This window comes from Paramisgurnus dabryanus, chromosome 13, assembly GCF_030506205.2.
Source record: "Paramisgurnus dabryanus chromosome 13, PD_genome_1.1, whole genome shotgun sequence".
NCBI classification, from domain to species: Eukaryota; Metazoa; Chordata; class Actinopteri; order Cypriniformes; family Cobitidae; genus Paramisgurnus; species Paramisgurnus dabryanus.
The window spans coordinates 675,809-690,634 of NC_133349.1; the positions used below are offsets into that span (position 1 = coordinate 675,809).

The window sequence follows — 14,826 nt, forward strand, 5'->3', positions numbered from 1 at the left end:
AACCAAATCAACTAGCATGTATATATCATATAACAATATGTATTGGAGATGTAACAATTACCGGTTTAATGGTTAGCGCGATAAAAAAAATGTCACTGTTTGAAAACTCCTGTCCAGCATCAAAACATTTAAGCAATAACGTTAGACAAAACACATTCATTCATGTCTGTTCACATGTGTTTGTGATGACAGCGCTTCACTGACTGAATTTAAATCCAAAACATTTTCACATAATTTAGAGAAATCTAGTTAGACTGATGCATGTTTACCCATTATGTATGTTTGTCCATTAAATGATGTGATCTGATGAGTTTAAAGCTCTGTTTGTTTCTTCAGTGAGCGCAGGTGTCGTGCTGCTTCACTCCTGGGTCATAAAGTTCACCTGATTTCTCACAAAATACACAGATAGATTATTTACTGATTTGTTCTGTGTTTATACGAAAATCTGGTTTACTCACTTGTGTTTTATCTGAACTAGATGAACATTTATCTCACGACCCCAAATGTGCCATGATTAATGTTATTTATTTGATGTTTATGTGAACAAAAGTATTAACATGTCAAATCCATTTTAAATTTAGTTTGCATCAGTACTTCTTTACATTTCTAGAAATTATTTTACAAAACCATGAGAATATTGATAATCGTGGTGATTTTGGTGACTATAACCGTAATGTAAAATGTTTATCTCTAGTATGTATTGTGTTGTGTGTTGTGTATTGTGTAATATATAGGATGAGAGGAGATTATTAAGACAGCAGATGCTGGATAAGACACAGGTGTAGTGGGTGTGTGTGGTTAATAACTGGTTAGTACAGCAGCTGGTTACCTCATCTGTCAGTTTATGGAAGAAATTCAGCATATAAGCACAATAATGGCTGCATAGCAACGGATGAACATCATGTGATGTAAATCTTTGATGATTTAGTGAATCAGGTCTTAAAGAGATCATAAGATGTTCAGCAGAGAGAGAAACAGCCCCCTAGTGGTGAACCAATGAGATGTTTACATTACATTTAAACATTTAGCAGACACTTTTATCCAAAGCGACTTATAAAGATTAGGAAACAATAAAGCGATGTGTCATAGGGAGGCAGTAATACAAAAGGTGTTTATGCCAAGATACAAGTTCACTAATCTGAATACAATACCTCTTGAGAGAAAATGTTTTTAATCTAAACAGATAGAAGAGATAGAAATGCGGTAAATATAATCTCAAGCTTTCTTGTTGCTGAAAGCAAACAGATTGTATTTAGTGTTTATTGATTAAAACCTTTAATACCTCCATCAGACAGCAGAGTCATTTTCTGTTTCTGTATTCATATAATGTCATCTCATTACTTAAATGACCCTAAAAATGAACATTGTGTGTTATTATTTAGTCCCTTTCAGACCTGTGTGTGTTCTTAACACATTTGAGAGGAACATCTTAAGTCTTCAGACAGTGTTTAACAAAAGTTCATTTGTGAATTAAATAGAAATGTGTCAGATAATCTTCTGTTAAACTCATCTCACTGTGCATGATGATGACGGACAAGAACTTATATTTCACCGAGTAAAGTTATACTGTATGGCTTTGATATAAAGTAGCGGTAATGTTACCCTCATGTAAAATGTATTCCCTCAGGGTCATCAATATGAGTAAATAATAACTGCAGAACAACTAATGGCAACTACTAGTTTGCAGAATAAAAGTTTTGTTAACATCATATGTGTGTTTATTGTGTGTAATAATTATGTAAATACACACACATATGCATGTATAATTTTCAGAAAAAAGTGTATATATTAAGTATTTCCTAAATATATACATGTATGTGTGTGTATTTATATATACAATTATTACACACAGTAATAAGTTCTCAGTTGAATTTCTGTCGTGACAGTTTTGATGTTTAGGTTAAGAAGATCATCTGTGTGGTAATGAAGGACTCCGACATGTCTGGAGCTTCACACATTCCACAGAAGCGTGCTAACATGTTCATGTGTTCACTTCGGCCAGCGCAGGTGTGCGGCTTCAGAAAGTTGAACATGCAAATCTTACAGATTTACATTTAAGGCTGTTCAGAAACCTTTTCGCTTGTGTTTGAGTCGTCGTATATTCTGTTAATCCAGTGTCAGGTTTACAGAAACCCCTTAGGAAAGAAAAAAGACCTCTTTAATATTTTAATGATTTCTCCAAGACAAAAACAAGAGAAACTCACCCCAGTAATCTTTCACTTCTCTGGAGTTTTAAAGAGATCTCACGTTGAAGTTCTTTATTATTTTGTTGTGCTTTATCTCTCATTTGTGTCTTTTTATTTCCCAAGGATCTTTAAGGAGATCCATTTGAACCTGGGCTTCAATAAAACATTTCTCTGGGAAATTTTCCCACAGTTCAGTTTGATCATTTGGCATCGTGCAACAAGCAAATGTTAAATTTAAGGTTGTTTATGCATTATTAAATTTTTTTTATTGACATGTAGCTATACCTGCAAATGTCTATAGCGTATTTTGTAATCTTTGACAAGATTCAATTGTAGCTCACAGACCTGAAGCACCAATAGCATGCTGATGTCTTCTTTTGGTTTCCCTCCTTCTTTGACAAAGCGACAGCATAAGCTGAAACTCTAGTGCATTTGTTTAGTCAGGACAAAGAGCGAGTATTGGGGGTTAGATTTGGGGGCAGTAAAGGTTTGTTCCCTGCAGGGCTGTTGTGGTGATGGGGGGGAGTTGTTATGCCGTACTAAAGGAAATTGCATCAGTGTGCATTATCCAGCCGAGAGAGGCGGGCTGTAACCTGTCTCACTGTCTCTGTGTCTGTCTTACTGACTGACTGAAGTGATCATGGACACAGCAGATCTGAGACGCCCTGGATTATGTCTGGACATACACTGGATCTATTAACTCAACTTTATTTATTTATTTATTTATTTATGAGTTTTGATCTTTGAGCACTATGCACTCCAGAGCAAAGTCACAGAGTTGTGATAATTATCTGTGTATTAAGGTAAGATCTGCTTTCTATTTGACAACAGGTTTATCGTTACGGATTATTATTGAAGTGTTTGTTGTTTTATTTAGAATAAGTTAAGATCTTGTGTCAAGTCTTTGAGATTATGTGGTGTTAGCATCAGACTGGAAAACTTGTCAATACTAGGACAGTCTTCCAGAAAGGTTTTTTTTCTATCTGGTTTTTCTGTAGTTTTGTTCCCTAATGCAAAAGCACTGTTGTTAGTACTGTGGTAGATTTTGTTACATAGCATCATGATTACTATTACCATTGTGTATTTATTTAGTGCTTCAGGGTCCATTTAGGATACTATGGTATTTTGTGGCACTTTTTTGTTAGTGTACACTGCAAAAAATAAAATAGAAAAATGCTATCGTACCTCGAATTTTTGTCTTGTTTTCAGCACAAATATCTGAAAATCTTAAGAAAAATCCTAAAGAAGATACATCTTGTTTTTAGACAAAAACATAAAAATCTGCCAAATGTGGTAAGAAAAAAAATCTTATAGTTTTTTTCTTAAACACTTGATTCAAGAAAATTTTTCTTATTGGCAGATTTTTTTGCTTGTTTTAAAGGGATAGTTCACCCAAAAATGTTCTGATGACCACAAAAGAAGATATGATCATAAGCACACTGCTGATTGACAAACAAAGATTATGGAAGTATTGTAATAAATGATGATGAAGATATTTTGATAAATGAAGCACACAGTTGATGGTAAACATTGAATTCCATAGTATTTGTTTTTCCTACTATGGAAGTCAATGGTTACAATCAGCTGTGTGCTTAAAATATCTTCTTTTGTGTTCATCAGAAAAAAACTTGTACAGATTTGGAACAACATGAGGTGAAGAAAATGATGACAGAATTTTCATTTTTGGGTGAACTATCCCTTTAAGCACAAATGGACTTACACTGTAGGTTTTTTGTCTAAAAACTAAACTTATTTTCTTAGGTCATTTTGTTCATCAAGAAAATACATCTTAAGAATTTTTAGATATTTGTACTGAAAACAAGACAAAAATATTAAGTAAGAAAGTTATTTTTGCAGTGTAAGGCTTCGCATCTGCACTGAGACCTGTGTTTCAAAGCTGTTTGTGATATAAATCCTTTTCTGAAGCTGATACGAAAGCATCGAGTTTAACTTGACATGTTTGTTAATAAGTCACATTAGTATCCAGCTTTTGCTTTTTAAAGATACAGGAGTGGCGTGTAAAATTCATCCTTAAATGAGAACGTGTTTAAGTTGTGTCACAGCAGGTTTTACTCTGAGAACTTGAAAAGCTGACACAAGATTTGTTTCTCTTCTGCTTGTGGTGTTGTGGTGTCATTATGATGTGACTGCTCAGAGATTGACTAGACAACCTGTTTGAGAGCAGCTGTGTGAGTCAATGGACGTTCCATCTGTAGATATGAAGCTGTTGGACAGCTGCTGTTCTCAGATCATCAGAACACCTGGATTTAACATTATAAAACTCTAAAAAATATTAGTGTCTTAAATGACATTTATAATATACCAAACACAAACTCTGTGTCACAAAATCTGATACAGACCTATTTACACAAACACACAGAGCTACTGAAGGAGAAACAGCCAATCAGAGCAGAGCTCAACATTATTATTCATCACCCTTTCAAATAAGTGAATAATAGACCATTTCATTTTAAAGGCTATCCTAGGGTTGTAAATAGACATATAAAACTGACTCAACCTTCTATGTAGATATCAGAGAGCAATTTAACAGATTATTAACATGCATTCTCTGTCATCTTGTTTATGATGTGTTTCTGACACCATGAGCCACAAATTTTGATCTTAACCTTCAGCAGACGTGACCCACATCACGTGTTTCAAATAATCGTAGTGTTGTCAAATAAAAGAAGATATGTCTGAGAGTCTGATCTTCAAGACATCAGACTCCAGCTGTTGACTCCTTGTTCTTTTTTCTGTGTATAATTGTGTGTTTGTCAGCGAGCAGCTGTAGACAGGAGTTAAACCTGTGCTGACACCTGCATATGGGTCGGGATTCAGTAACTTGGTGCTCTTTGTTTGGCCCATCAGCGGCTCAGGTCTTCTCCTGTTACCCTCCCCTGGTGCTTTCATGCTTCAATAGAGACCTGATGGGACGACTTTTGTCTCCCTGACCTGAGAGAGAGAGAGAGAGATTGTGTTATTGTATGTTTCTTGTTTATGTGTATAATGCTTTGGCAATATTGTAAGTTACACAAGTATGCCAAGAAATTAAATTGAGAGAGAGAGAAAGAGTCCCAGTTTAATTTCAAATAGGATCAGAGAGTCATGAGTTCACATTGAGTTGTTTAGTGAATCTCTGTATGTTTCTCATTATCTGATCTGTATGTGTTGCTGTTTTACAGATTGCTTAATGAAGTTTCATGATAATGAACTGATTTTGTTTCACTTTTACTCAGCATAGTGATAGGCTTATAAACCATAACAGATGAATTTAAGTTGTTTTTTGACATCAACTAACGAGATATGAAAACTTTAGAGCCTAAACAATAAAGATGTTGTTCAATAATTAATGTTTTTTTATTCTAGATCCTTCCAATGATTTTCAGTCTTCACTTGCCCGGTTTTCTTTATCACAATCTGTGCAATAAAACACTAAAACTAAATGGTTATGGTACAGTTGATGTCAGATTTTATTGGTGGTTTATAAAGAAGTTGTTTTATTGTTTGTGACCTCAGCGAGAGATTTTCGAGATCTCTTCCTCATTCAAGTTGTCAGGTCTCATATGACTGAAATAGCTGCCCGTAACTTTTGGAAACACTGTATGGCCACCCAGTAGGGAAACTTTTCTTAAAAAGACATTTTTTGCACGTTAAAGTTTAATAGTTAAAGGAAAATGGATTTAAACAAGCTGTAATAGTTTGATACCACCTAAAGAGACGTGTGCATTAATTTTCTGCAGTTTCTGACGATATTTCTGTAACAGATGTGTCTGTCTGTATGTCTGTTTTATATAAAGCCGAGGGTTTCAGCGTGACACCTGGAATATAATTATGGGCTCAGGATTTATCCAGCACCTCTATAAACATCATGAATGAGGGTGGCTTGTCCTGGTCCTTCATCAGATACCACACACACGAGTCATTGCTGCTATTTCAAAACTCTTTTATTGCCTTCAGCCAGGTGAAATAACTTTGTCAAGGTTGTGGAAATGCATGGGTACCTCTCAATTTGCCCAGTTTTATTTATCTTTCATCTTCAAAGCAACACTTATCTCCTCCTGAAGTGTTCCAGCTGTAAGTTTAGTCTTCTCTGACTTTAAAGTCGCCATGAAATCAAAACTGACCATTCTTATTTTTTAATAGAATATTGTGGTGTTCATTATAAACTATTCATCTGTGTAAGTCATAATTTAAAAAAAAACTCATGTGCCCTCATAAACTTCATAAAATCAAAACTCACTTATGATGCGATCATTCTCTGATGATGTCAGCTAGATGACATTGACAGAGCATCTGTTAACTCCGCCCCCTCCAACTGAACGCCTGCTGTGAGGTCTATTTCTGAATGAAACGCCTACTTTTTTATATCCAATCGATTCACAGTGGAAAAACTCAAGCCACTCCCATTATTTTCCTTGTGTGTTATTTCATTTCACTCTGAAAAACTTTACAAGTCGATATTGACTTTCTGTTCACGAGGACTTTAAGTAAAGCTTTGGATGAGGGAACACTGACCCACTGATCCAAGGGTTTTTCCAACAAAAGCTTTTCTCTTAAATGCATGTCCTTAAAAAAAAAACAGATCATCATCTCACAAACAAAACATAGACTTTAACATAGCACAAATATATTATAACAAAACCCTTTGTGTTCTTTTTAAAATGTTTTAAGATAGTTGGTCGATCTGTGATGTGCACTTTTTTTCCTGATTTGCACAGTGAGTTCTCCAGAAAGAAAATACTTGTGAACTTTAGTAGTCGGCTCTCACCGTACGCACCAGGTTTTGGCATTCTGTTTTTTTACGTGGCCTGAAGTTTTAGAGACTCCTGACAAACTCAAGTTCAGAGATATTGACTGCATTGCCCAAATTCATAATCCAACCCTTTACTGTGGGCCACGATAGTCTAAAGACGTTTCCTTGAGGTTAGAAGTCACATTGCCTTTCCTTCCATTGTAAGCTTTTCCTCCAGTGAGAAGTTGTGACTCTTCTCCTTCCTGTAGTTTGGGTGATATTTCTGGAGGTCTGGTGTGGGAGGATTATTGAGTTTCTCTAGAGCGTCAGTAAAGAGTTCCTGTGGTTAAGAGAAAACAATGGCTGCCCTGTGGAGCGTCGTGGCATGAGGACAATACAGAGCCAACAGAGCGTGATAACAAGTGAAATTCAATGTGAGATCTTCTGGGGTTTTCCAGGCCATAAGGTTGGATTCAGCTTAAGTCACAAAAATGTTGTGTAATTAATATTTCAGAATGAAAACGTGGTTCATTCAGAGAGTTGGGGGATTAAGGTGATTTCCATGGGGATGATGATTAAAGTTAATGACCTCATTGAGTGTAAACACATCCTGTAGGAAAGTTTGGTTCTTCACACACTGATGGATTATGAACAGGATAACAGCAGTGTGTTATTGTTGTGTAGTCACTGACGTTACATTGACAGCTGTTTCCTGTTTCATCACTCCTGTAACTTCCTGATTTTGTGTGTGTGATGAACTGTTGGAATTGAACTCATGATGACCATCAAGGGTCACGAACTCAAACCCAAACAGTCCAAACCAATAACAACATGGTGCCGTGAAAAGCTAAGGTTAAAGGGTTAGTTTACCCCAGAATTAAATGTTTGTCATTAATTACTCACCTTTATGTTGTTCCACACCTGTAAGACCTTCGCTCATCTTCAGAACATAAATTAAGATACTATATATTCAATCAAATCTGAAAGCTTTCTGAGCCCCCATATCAGCAATGCAACTTTTAAAGTCAGAGAAAGGTTGTCGCCGTGATTTCAATAAGTAAGAACGTTTTAATCAAAGATACCCCAACTTACCCTCAACTCAAACCCTAACCACTCAAATTAGTGTGAAATAATAGTTTGAGGGGATTTTTTAAAAGCCCTTAAACCAATCCTAAACCTAAATCTAACATACACATTGGTTAATGAAAATGTTGATCCAGGATCACATCCTACTTTGTGAAATCACGTTCAGCCATTAAAATAGTCCTTTCTGTTCTCATGAAGTCAGTCTCTGACATGTATTCACAAAAGCATTACAAAACAACAGCCATAGATATAAATACATAGATGCCCCATTAAAGGCTCGCATCTATTAAATGATCAAATTACATTTAGGCATTCAGTAGACGCTTTTATCCAAATATTTTCACTATTCCAAAACAATCTGAAATGAGGCATCTATGTATGTGTATATATCTATGTCTGCCACTTGAAGCTGGTGCATGCATACTGCTTTCGTGAATACGCGTCTGACTTCACGAGCACAAAAGTATTCTTGTCACTTCATAAAATGAATGTTGAATCACTTTAGTCATGTGGACTATTTTAGTAATGTCTTTAATGATATGTTTTTCAGGATTCGGAGTCATTGGATAACTGCATTCAGAGCATCGTGTCTGCTCTTTATCCTCCGTTAAGTGTCACCGCAGCCACCGTCCTCTGGCAGCTCTTCAGTGTTGTAGAGAGACAATACCGCGGTGATGGACTTCGATGTTTCATTGACTTTCTCTTACCTGCCAAGAGAATCCTGCACATAATTAAACAAGAGGCCTGTGTGAGTTTCATCAGATACATCTCTTTATTTATTTCATCTAGCAGATGCTTGCTTATACACAAGAAGAATATGTGCTGGGTTTAAACCTATAACCTTTCAGTTGCCAGCCAGATGCTGATTATCAAGCAATAGTGTAGGTTTAACAACTGATAAGTTAAATCGCAAAAAAGTGTCTTCTAGTAGATAAATAAACTTTATTTCTTGCATTTCTTTGGCTGAAGATCTGTTACAAGATGTTGGATTTTGATGATATCTGTAAGGAATGCGGTGTTTATCTCATGCTTTTTTCTTTTTCCTTCTCAGCTGCGATTTAAAGGTCTGTTGCTGTATCACGAGGGATGGCCGCTGTGTTTACATGAGAAGGTGATCCTGCAGCTCGCACCCTTGCATAAAGTTCGCCTGCGACAGGGAGATTTCTACCTGCAGGTCGTTCCTTTAGGCCGCAAGTCTGCCAAACTGGTCGTAAAATGCCTGTCTGGCAGCGGGCAAGCCATCACGGAGATCCCTGTCCCCGAGAGCATGTACGGGAACGTGTTCACGCCTGACTTCGTACAGAATGTAACACGTGATCGTAACCTGCACCCTCTTCAGAACTGCCTCCTCAGTACCGGCGGCACGGTCTACCGTACGCCCTGGAAGAACGTGGTCAACCCTTTGTTCGTGACCAGCACCGCAGACGCCATCATGCAGGCTCGCGCCGCCGTGACCCTGCGGGGTCAGCTCAGCACCTGCAGTACTCACGGCTCGACCGGAACCCTTGACAGCCGTCGCAGCTCTCGAGAGTCTTTGCACTCGCAGGGGGCCGAGTCCACCGCATCCGCACCCGTTCTCAGCCGTAGCCTGACGGATATGGGCATCGACTTTATTCGCTCCCCAGACGCGTCTTTACACCAGACTCACTCGCTTCCACAGACGCCTACCGTGAGCGGCCCGGACCAGGGATGCATTAAAAGCGGGAGCGTTCACAAAACGCTCTCGTTCGGCACAGACCTAAGTAATCCGGGCTTACGGAAACACCACCGCAGAGACTCTGCGGCTTTTGAGGCACGCCGGCTCTTCCGTAAATCATATATGGAGGCACTGCAGAATCCCATGAACCTTGGATCTAGCTCCGAGTCCATTCTGGAAGAAGGGACGGAGACCTCGGACTCGAGGGAGCAACGACAGTCGGACAGTCGCTCCGTTAAAAAGGAGCAGATCCCGCGGAGAATCTGTGCCCGTGGATGGTTGGGTGGTGATGAATCTCGCACCTGTTCTCCTATCCAAACACAAAGCACCCCTCATAATCCAGCGCTCAGTCCAGGGGAGAGACGCTCAAAATCTCTAGAACGTACTAACAAAGGTGTGCAGGTTAAAGGTCATCGGGCGCGCTCCTCTTCTGGTGGATCCAGCAGTGGTCTTCCCAAGAAACTTATGAACGGTTATGCACTTCGCTTTGGCAAACTGGACTTGGAGGCAGCACTCCCTGGAATTGAGAAACGGAACAACAAAGACAATTCAGGTATTTTTTTTTATTGCCCATTGCATAATTTTTTGAGTGCAGCAAACCTCCAAAGATGAAGCTCATATGTTTAATGCTTAAAGTTTCAATGTACGGTGGGAGGAACACTACGTTATATGTTAGAAAACTTCATGATGTACAGCAACTTGAAAACAGAAAGCTAAACATATCACATACAGTATCTTTGAAAAGCTAAGATTCTTGTGATACGAATAATGTAAACATTTTGATATACAATCAACACAGCAGGTACAATTAGTGTCCTTTTTGGGCGTTTTTTAGCGGTTTTCAGGAATGCGGGCCCACAGGTCATTAAATCATAAAAAATATATATATATATATATATATATATATATATATATATATATATATATATATATATATATATATATCACCCAAAAATGAACATTCTGTCATCATTTACTCAATTTACACAAATGGTAGATCTGGGGCACTATTGACTTCAATTGTAAAAATAAATTATACTATAGAAGTGAATGGTTCCCCAGATGTGCTTGATGACATAATTTTCATTTTTGGTTGAACTATAAAATATAGCTTTGACAAACCTTTAATCTTTAATCAGACTAATGTACTGCACACACACAACAACCTTCTCTTATCAAATCATATAGCCGGAGGGCTTTACAGACACACTCATTGTGTTTTGATTCAGTCTGTAATTATCACCTGCAGCAAAATGGATCTCCATCAACATCATCTCATGTGTGTGTGTACATGTGTGTCTGTGTGTGTGCGTTTGTGTGTGTGTCTGTGTGTGTGCGTTCGTGTGTGTGTGCGTGTGGTGGAGACGGTTTGTAATTCCTCAGGGCTCAGGTTTATGACTGTGTGTCTGTGTTTTGGAATGTTTCATTGACAGACATCATGGCCCTGCCCTGCACGGGCGCTGTTATCCAGACTTTTTTCCCCACTCTTTGTTATGATGTGTGTGTAACCCAAAGGCACCGTACCGCACACAACACATTTGGAAATATGTTGCCAGGAGACTCGACTGTTTTCTTTAGCTCTTCCTGCTATTGTAGGTTGAATAAAGAGAGGGTTTTACTATCTGTATAATGCATCAGGTCAAGAGTGTGTGTGTGTGTGTGTGTGTGTGCGCGCGTGCGTGCGTGTGTGTGTGTGTGTGTGTGTGTGTGTGTGTGTGTGTGTCCGTCTCTCTTAAGGAAATTCCAAACTGTCCGGCATTCCTGAGATTCTGTGTTAGCTGTTACATGAGAAGCAAAAGGATGCATACTAAACAATAAACCTTAAAGCAATACTGATAATCACATATTTACTCAGTCAAAATCACATCATATTTATTCATCTACACAGTAATGCATTTTTTTTGATCATGTGAAACGGCTGTGATGAGTGCAGGTTATTTGATCAGTCCTTTTGTTTTGACAGTATAATCTAACTGGTCTAAACATCTGCTTTATATGAAACATCAGATGTGTTATTGTGTGATTTTGTGCATGTTGGAGATGAGTTTATCAGTGCAGATGAATGATGTTTACCATTATGTTAAGATGGTGGTGATATTAGTGCTGGGCAAAGTTAATCATGATTAATTGCATACAAAATAGAAGATAATTTCTGCATAATATACAGTATGTGTGTGTGCTGTGTGTAATTATTGTGTATATTTAAACACACACACATACATGAATACATTTCAGATATTTTTTATGTATATATATTTTTTTAAAACGTATATATAATATAGAAAATATAAATACATATTTATATACACATATAAATGTTTCTTAAATACATAAATGAATATGTGTGTATTTATATATACATAATAATGACACACAGAACACACTTGTATATTATGTTACAAACTGCTTTTGTTTTGTATGCGATTAATTGCAATTCATTTTTGGCCAGCACTAAACTTAACCCTTTAATTGTCACCCTGGCTTTTTGAGTGGGGGGGGGGGGGGGTGAAAAGGTGATGTGCATTTATATAACTCTGTCATTCTTTGGTCTAAAAGCAAAATCTTGGTCTCTTTGTAAAGAAGACACTTTGTTGTTTATACCACGGGGATGTTGAATGCTTTATTCTGATTGGCTGAGAAATGTTCCATGGGTGTTGATTATTTTTCAATAACCGCACACCTCCACTTCGCATCGTGCCGCATTACCACCTTGGGTGTGCATTGTTTTCTTATAATTCAACGGCCCGTCGTCAATTATTCCTTACTTAAAGCATCAAAGTGTTTGCAGTTTTGAATATTAAATTAAAAATAGTTATGGCAGTTTACATTTATTAAAAAACAAACATAAAAATGAAAATGTTTTACAGTACACTCAAAATGCTAAACAACAGGCCGACTTTGTTTTGATGCAAATTTCAAGTTAAAATCGCAAAAAAATGAGGTTTCTGTCACACTTTTAGTGGTTTATCAACAAAAGCCACTAGATGTCAATGGTTAGCTGCATAATCTTCAAAAATTTATAAATTACTGTCACTGCATTATTATTTATGCAAAAAGATTTTGAAATATGAAAACCACACTCTTAGAGCTTCCCAACGATATATAGGTCAAGATTTATAGATTTATTTGAAGAATATTAGAATTATGAATATATAAGAATTCATATATATTCCTACAGCATCAGTAACATTTAACACTATACAGTTTCCATCATAAATTGAAATTTAATATGAAAACTACAATCTTAGAGCTTTTCAACTATATATAATTTGTCAAGATTATTGTAGGTTTAGACAAAGAAATTATTATTGTTTTAAATATGTAATGCCAGACGTCCCACGGTGACAGTTAAAGGGTTAAATAACAGCAAATGACAGACAAAATACCTGAAATAAATAAAGACTTATTTTAAACAATACCCAAAACTGTGTGTGAAAAATGCAAAGTTGAACTAATAACAACTGATTGGTCAAGTAAAGTATATCAGCTGATAAATTCATCTCAGACTATCATCCAGTTAATTGGTTAAAATGTCTACATTAGTCAGGAGCAGTTGTGGCCTAGTGGTTAGACGGTACGTGTGTTCACTACTTTTTGGTTGGGTTAAATGCAGATGTCACTTTCCATGTTTGGGTTACCATACATCGACCACTTTGTCACTTTCACTTCACTAGTATCAGTTAACTGGATCGTACAGAAGTTTGATTTTTAAAATACAAGAAGCTTGTTACATGTCACATCTGGTTGAATTTAAAGTTTTCTGCTTTTCTCTATCAGACACACACAAGTGTGTATGTGTGTGTGCGTACGTGTGTGTGTGTGTGTGTGTACGTTTGTGTGTGTTCCCTTTCCTCTCCGGCTCTTTTTCCCACACATAAGAATCCGAGTCATTGAGTCTGGGCAGGATGCCACAGAGGATCTGGTGACCCACCTGAGGGAGGATCAATGTGACCCATACCTGATCTACTCCTAGAGATCCTAGCGCTCCCATACAGATGGTTTCCTTCAGTAATAATGAGAATCATTGTGTCCTCGATGATGCTGGAGAGTCTTAAAGAGCAAAGCGTCTCTATGTTAGATCTGTTTCATTACAAAGCTCTGCTGAAGTAGAGGTCAGCTCACACAACAAATGCCAATGACTTTGAGGTTGGATCGGATTACAGGTGATAGGGTTTTTGACTGACCGTTACCATTTCATGAGGTCCCTTGTGATAAGAACCCGGTTCCCATGATACCTCACGGTTACAGCCGCAGGTTCCCACGTCTGATGATGTGCAAAGACAACCAAAATATTGTTGACTTTTTAACAACCTAACCAGAATTCATTCTGCGGATTGTAGTTTATCAGTGAAAATATTTTCACATTTATTCTTTATGCATCTTCTATTGCAAGTGACTTGCAATGCATTGTTGTACATACAGTATTGATCAGTATTTGTGTTACCTGAGAGTTGAACCCACAACCTTTTACATTGTTAATCCAACAAAACTTAACGTTATCTAAAATCAAATCATTTTTCTCTTCTGTCCTGTCTGCACGGTACTATTTTATCTTTCTCTAGTTTCAAAGTAACTGAGATATTTTAGTGCTGTCCATTTCCAGTTTCCTCTGTGAACAAACGGCATCACAAACAGATGCAGAGTTGAGGTTTCACACTCAAAATACACGGCGGAGGAGCTTTCATAAACATGACAGAAACTTTTATATGTCAGGGTAAAAAATTGTCCTAACAAACATATTTCTGTGAATGTCTTAAGTGCAATACTGTCAAAATTCATTAAATCATTAACACAAGTTTAGTATGCCAGACAACAGCTGATGACATAAATGACCATAAACTAAACACATGAAGTACAAAGCATTAAAGTTCTTATTATTTCCATTCAAAGAGTAATAATATTTTCTTTAGGGAGTTAATGATTTCTCTCTTCAGCATGTGTTGTGTTGTGTTCAGTCAGGTGTAGGGTGTGTACAGGTAACATCCGCCTGAAGTGTGTTTGTGCATGCATGCGTGTGTGCGTCTGTGTGTGTGTGTGTGTCATATTTGTTCTCTCAATCATGACTCAACATTGACTCACTTTATGATTTTCTCCTGATGGATGCACTACACACCCTACACTACACT

General features: G+C 37.3%; 1 protein-coding gene across 3 annotated transcripts in view; it reads left to right on the plus strand.

The window, feature by feature from the left end:
- The first annotated feature begins 2,827 nt into the window (after positions 1-2,827).
- Positions 2,828-14,826, plus strand: part of plekhg4b (pleckstrin homology domain containing, family G (with RhoGef domain) member 4B) — a 35,803-nt gene continuing 23,804 nt past the window's right edge. For all 3 annotated transcript variants that reach the window (XM_073811516.1, XM_065270520.1, XM_065270521.1), the window contains exons 1-3: positions 2,828-2,989; positions 8,555-8,752; positions 9,056-10,253. In XM_073811516.1, the coding sequence (XP_073667617.1) occupies positions 2,939-2,989; positions 8,555-8,752; positions 9,056-10,253 (1,447 nt within the window). In that variant the 5' untranslated portion in view covers positions 2,828-2,938. The remainder of the gene's footprint in view (positions 2,990-8,554; positions 8,753-9,055; positions 10,254-14,826) is intronic.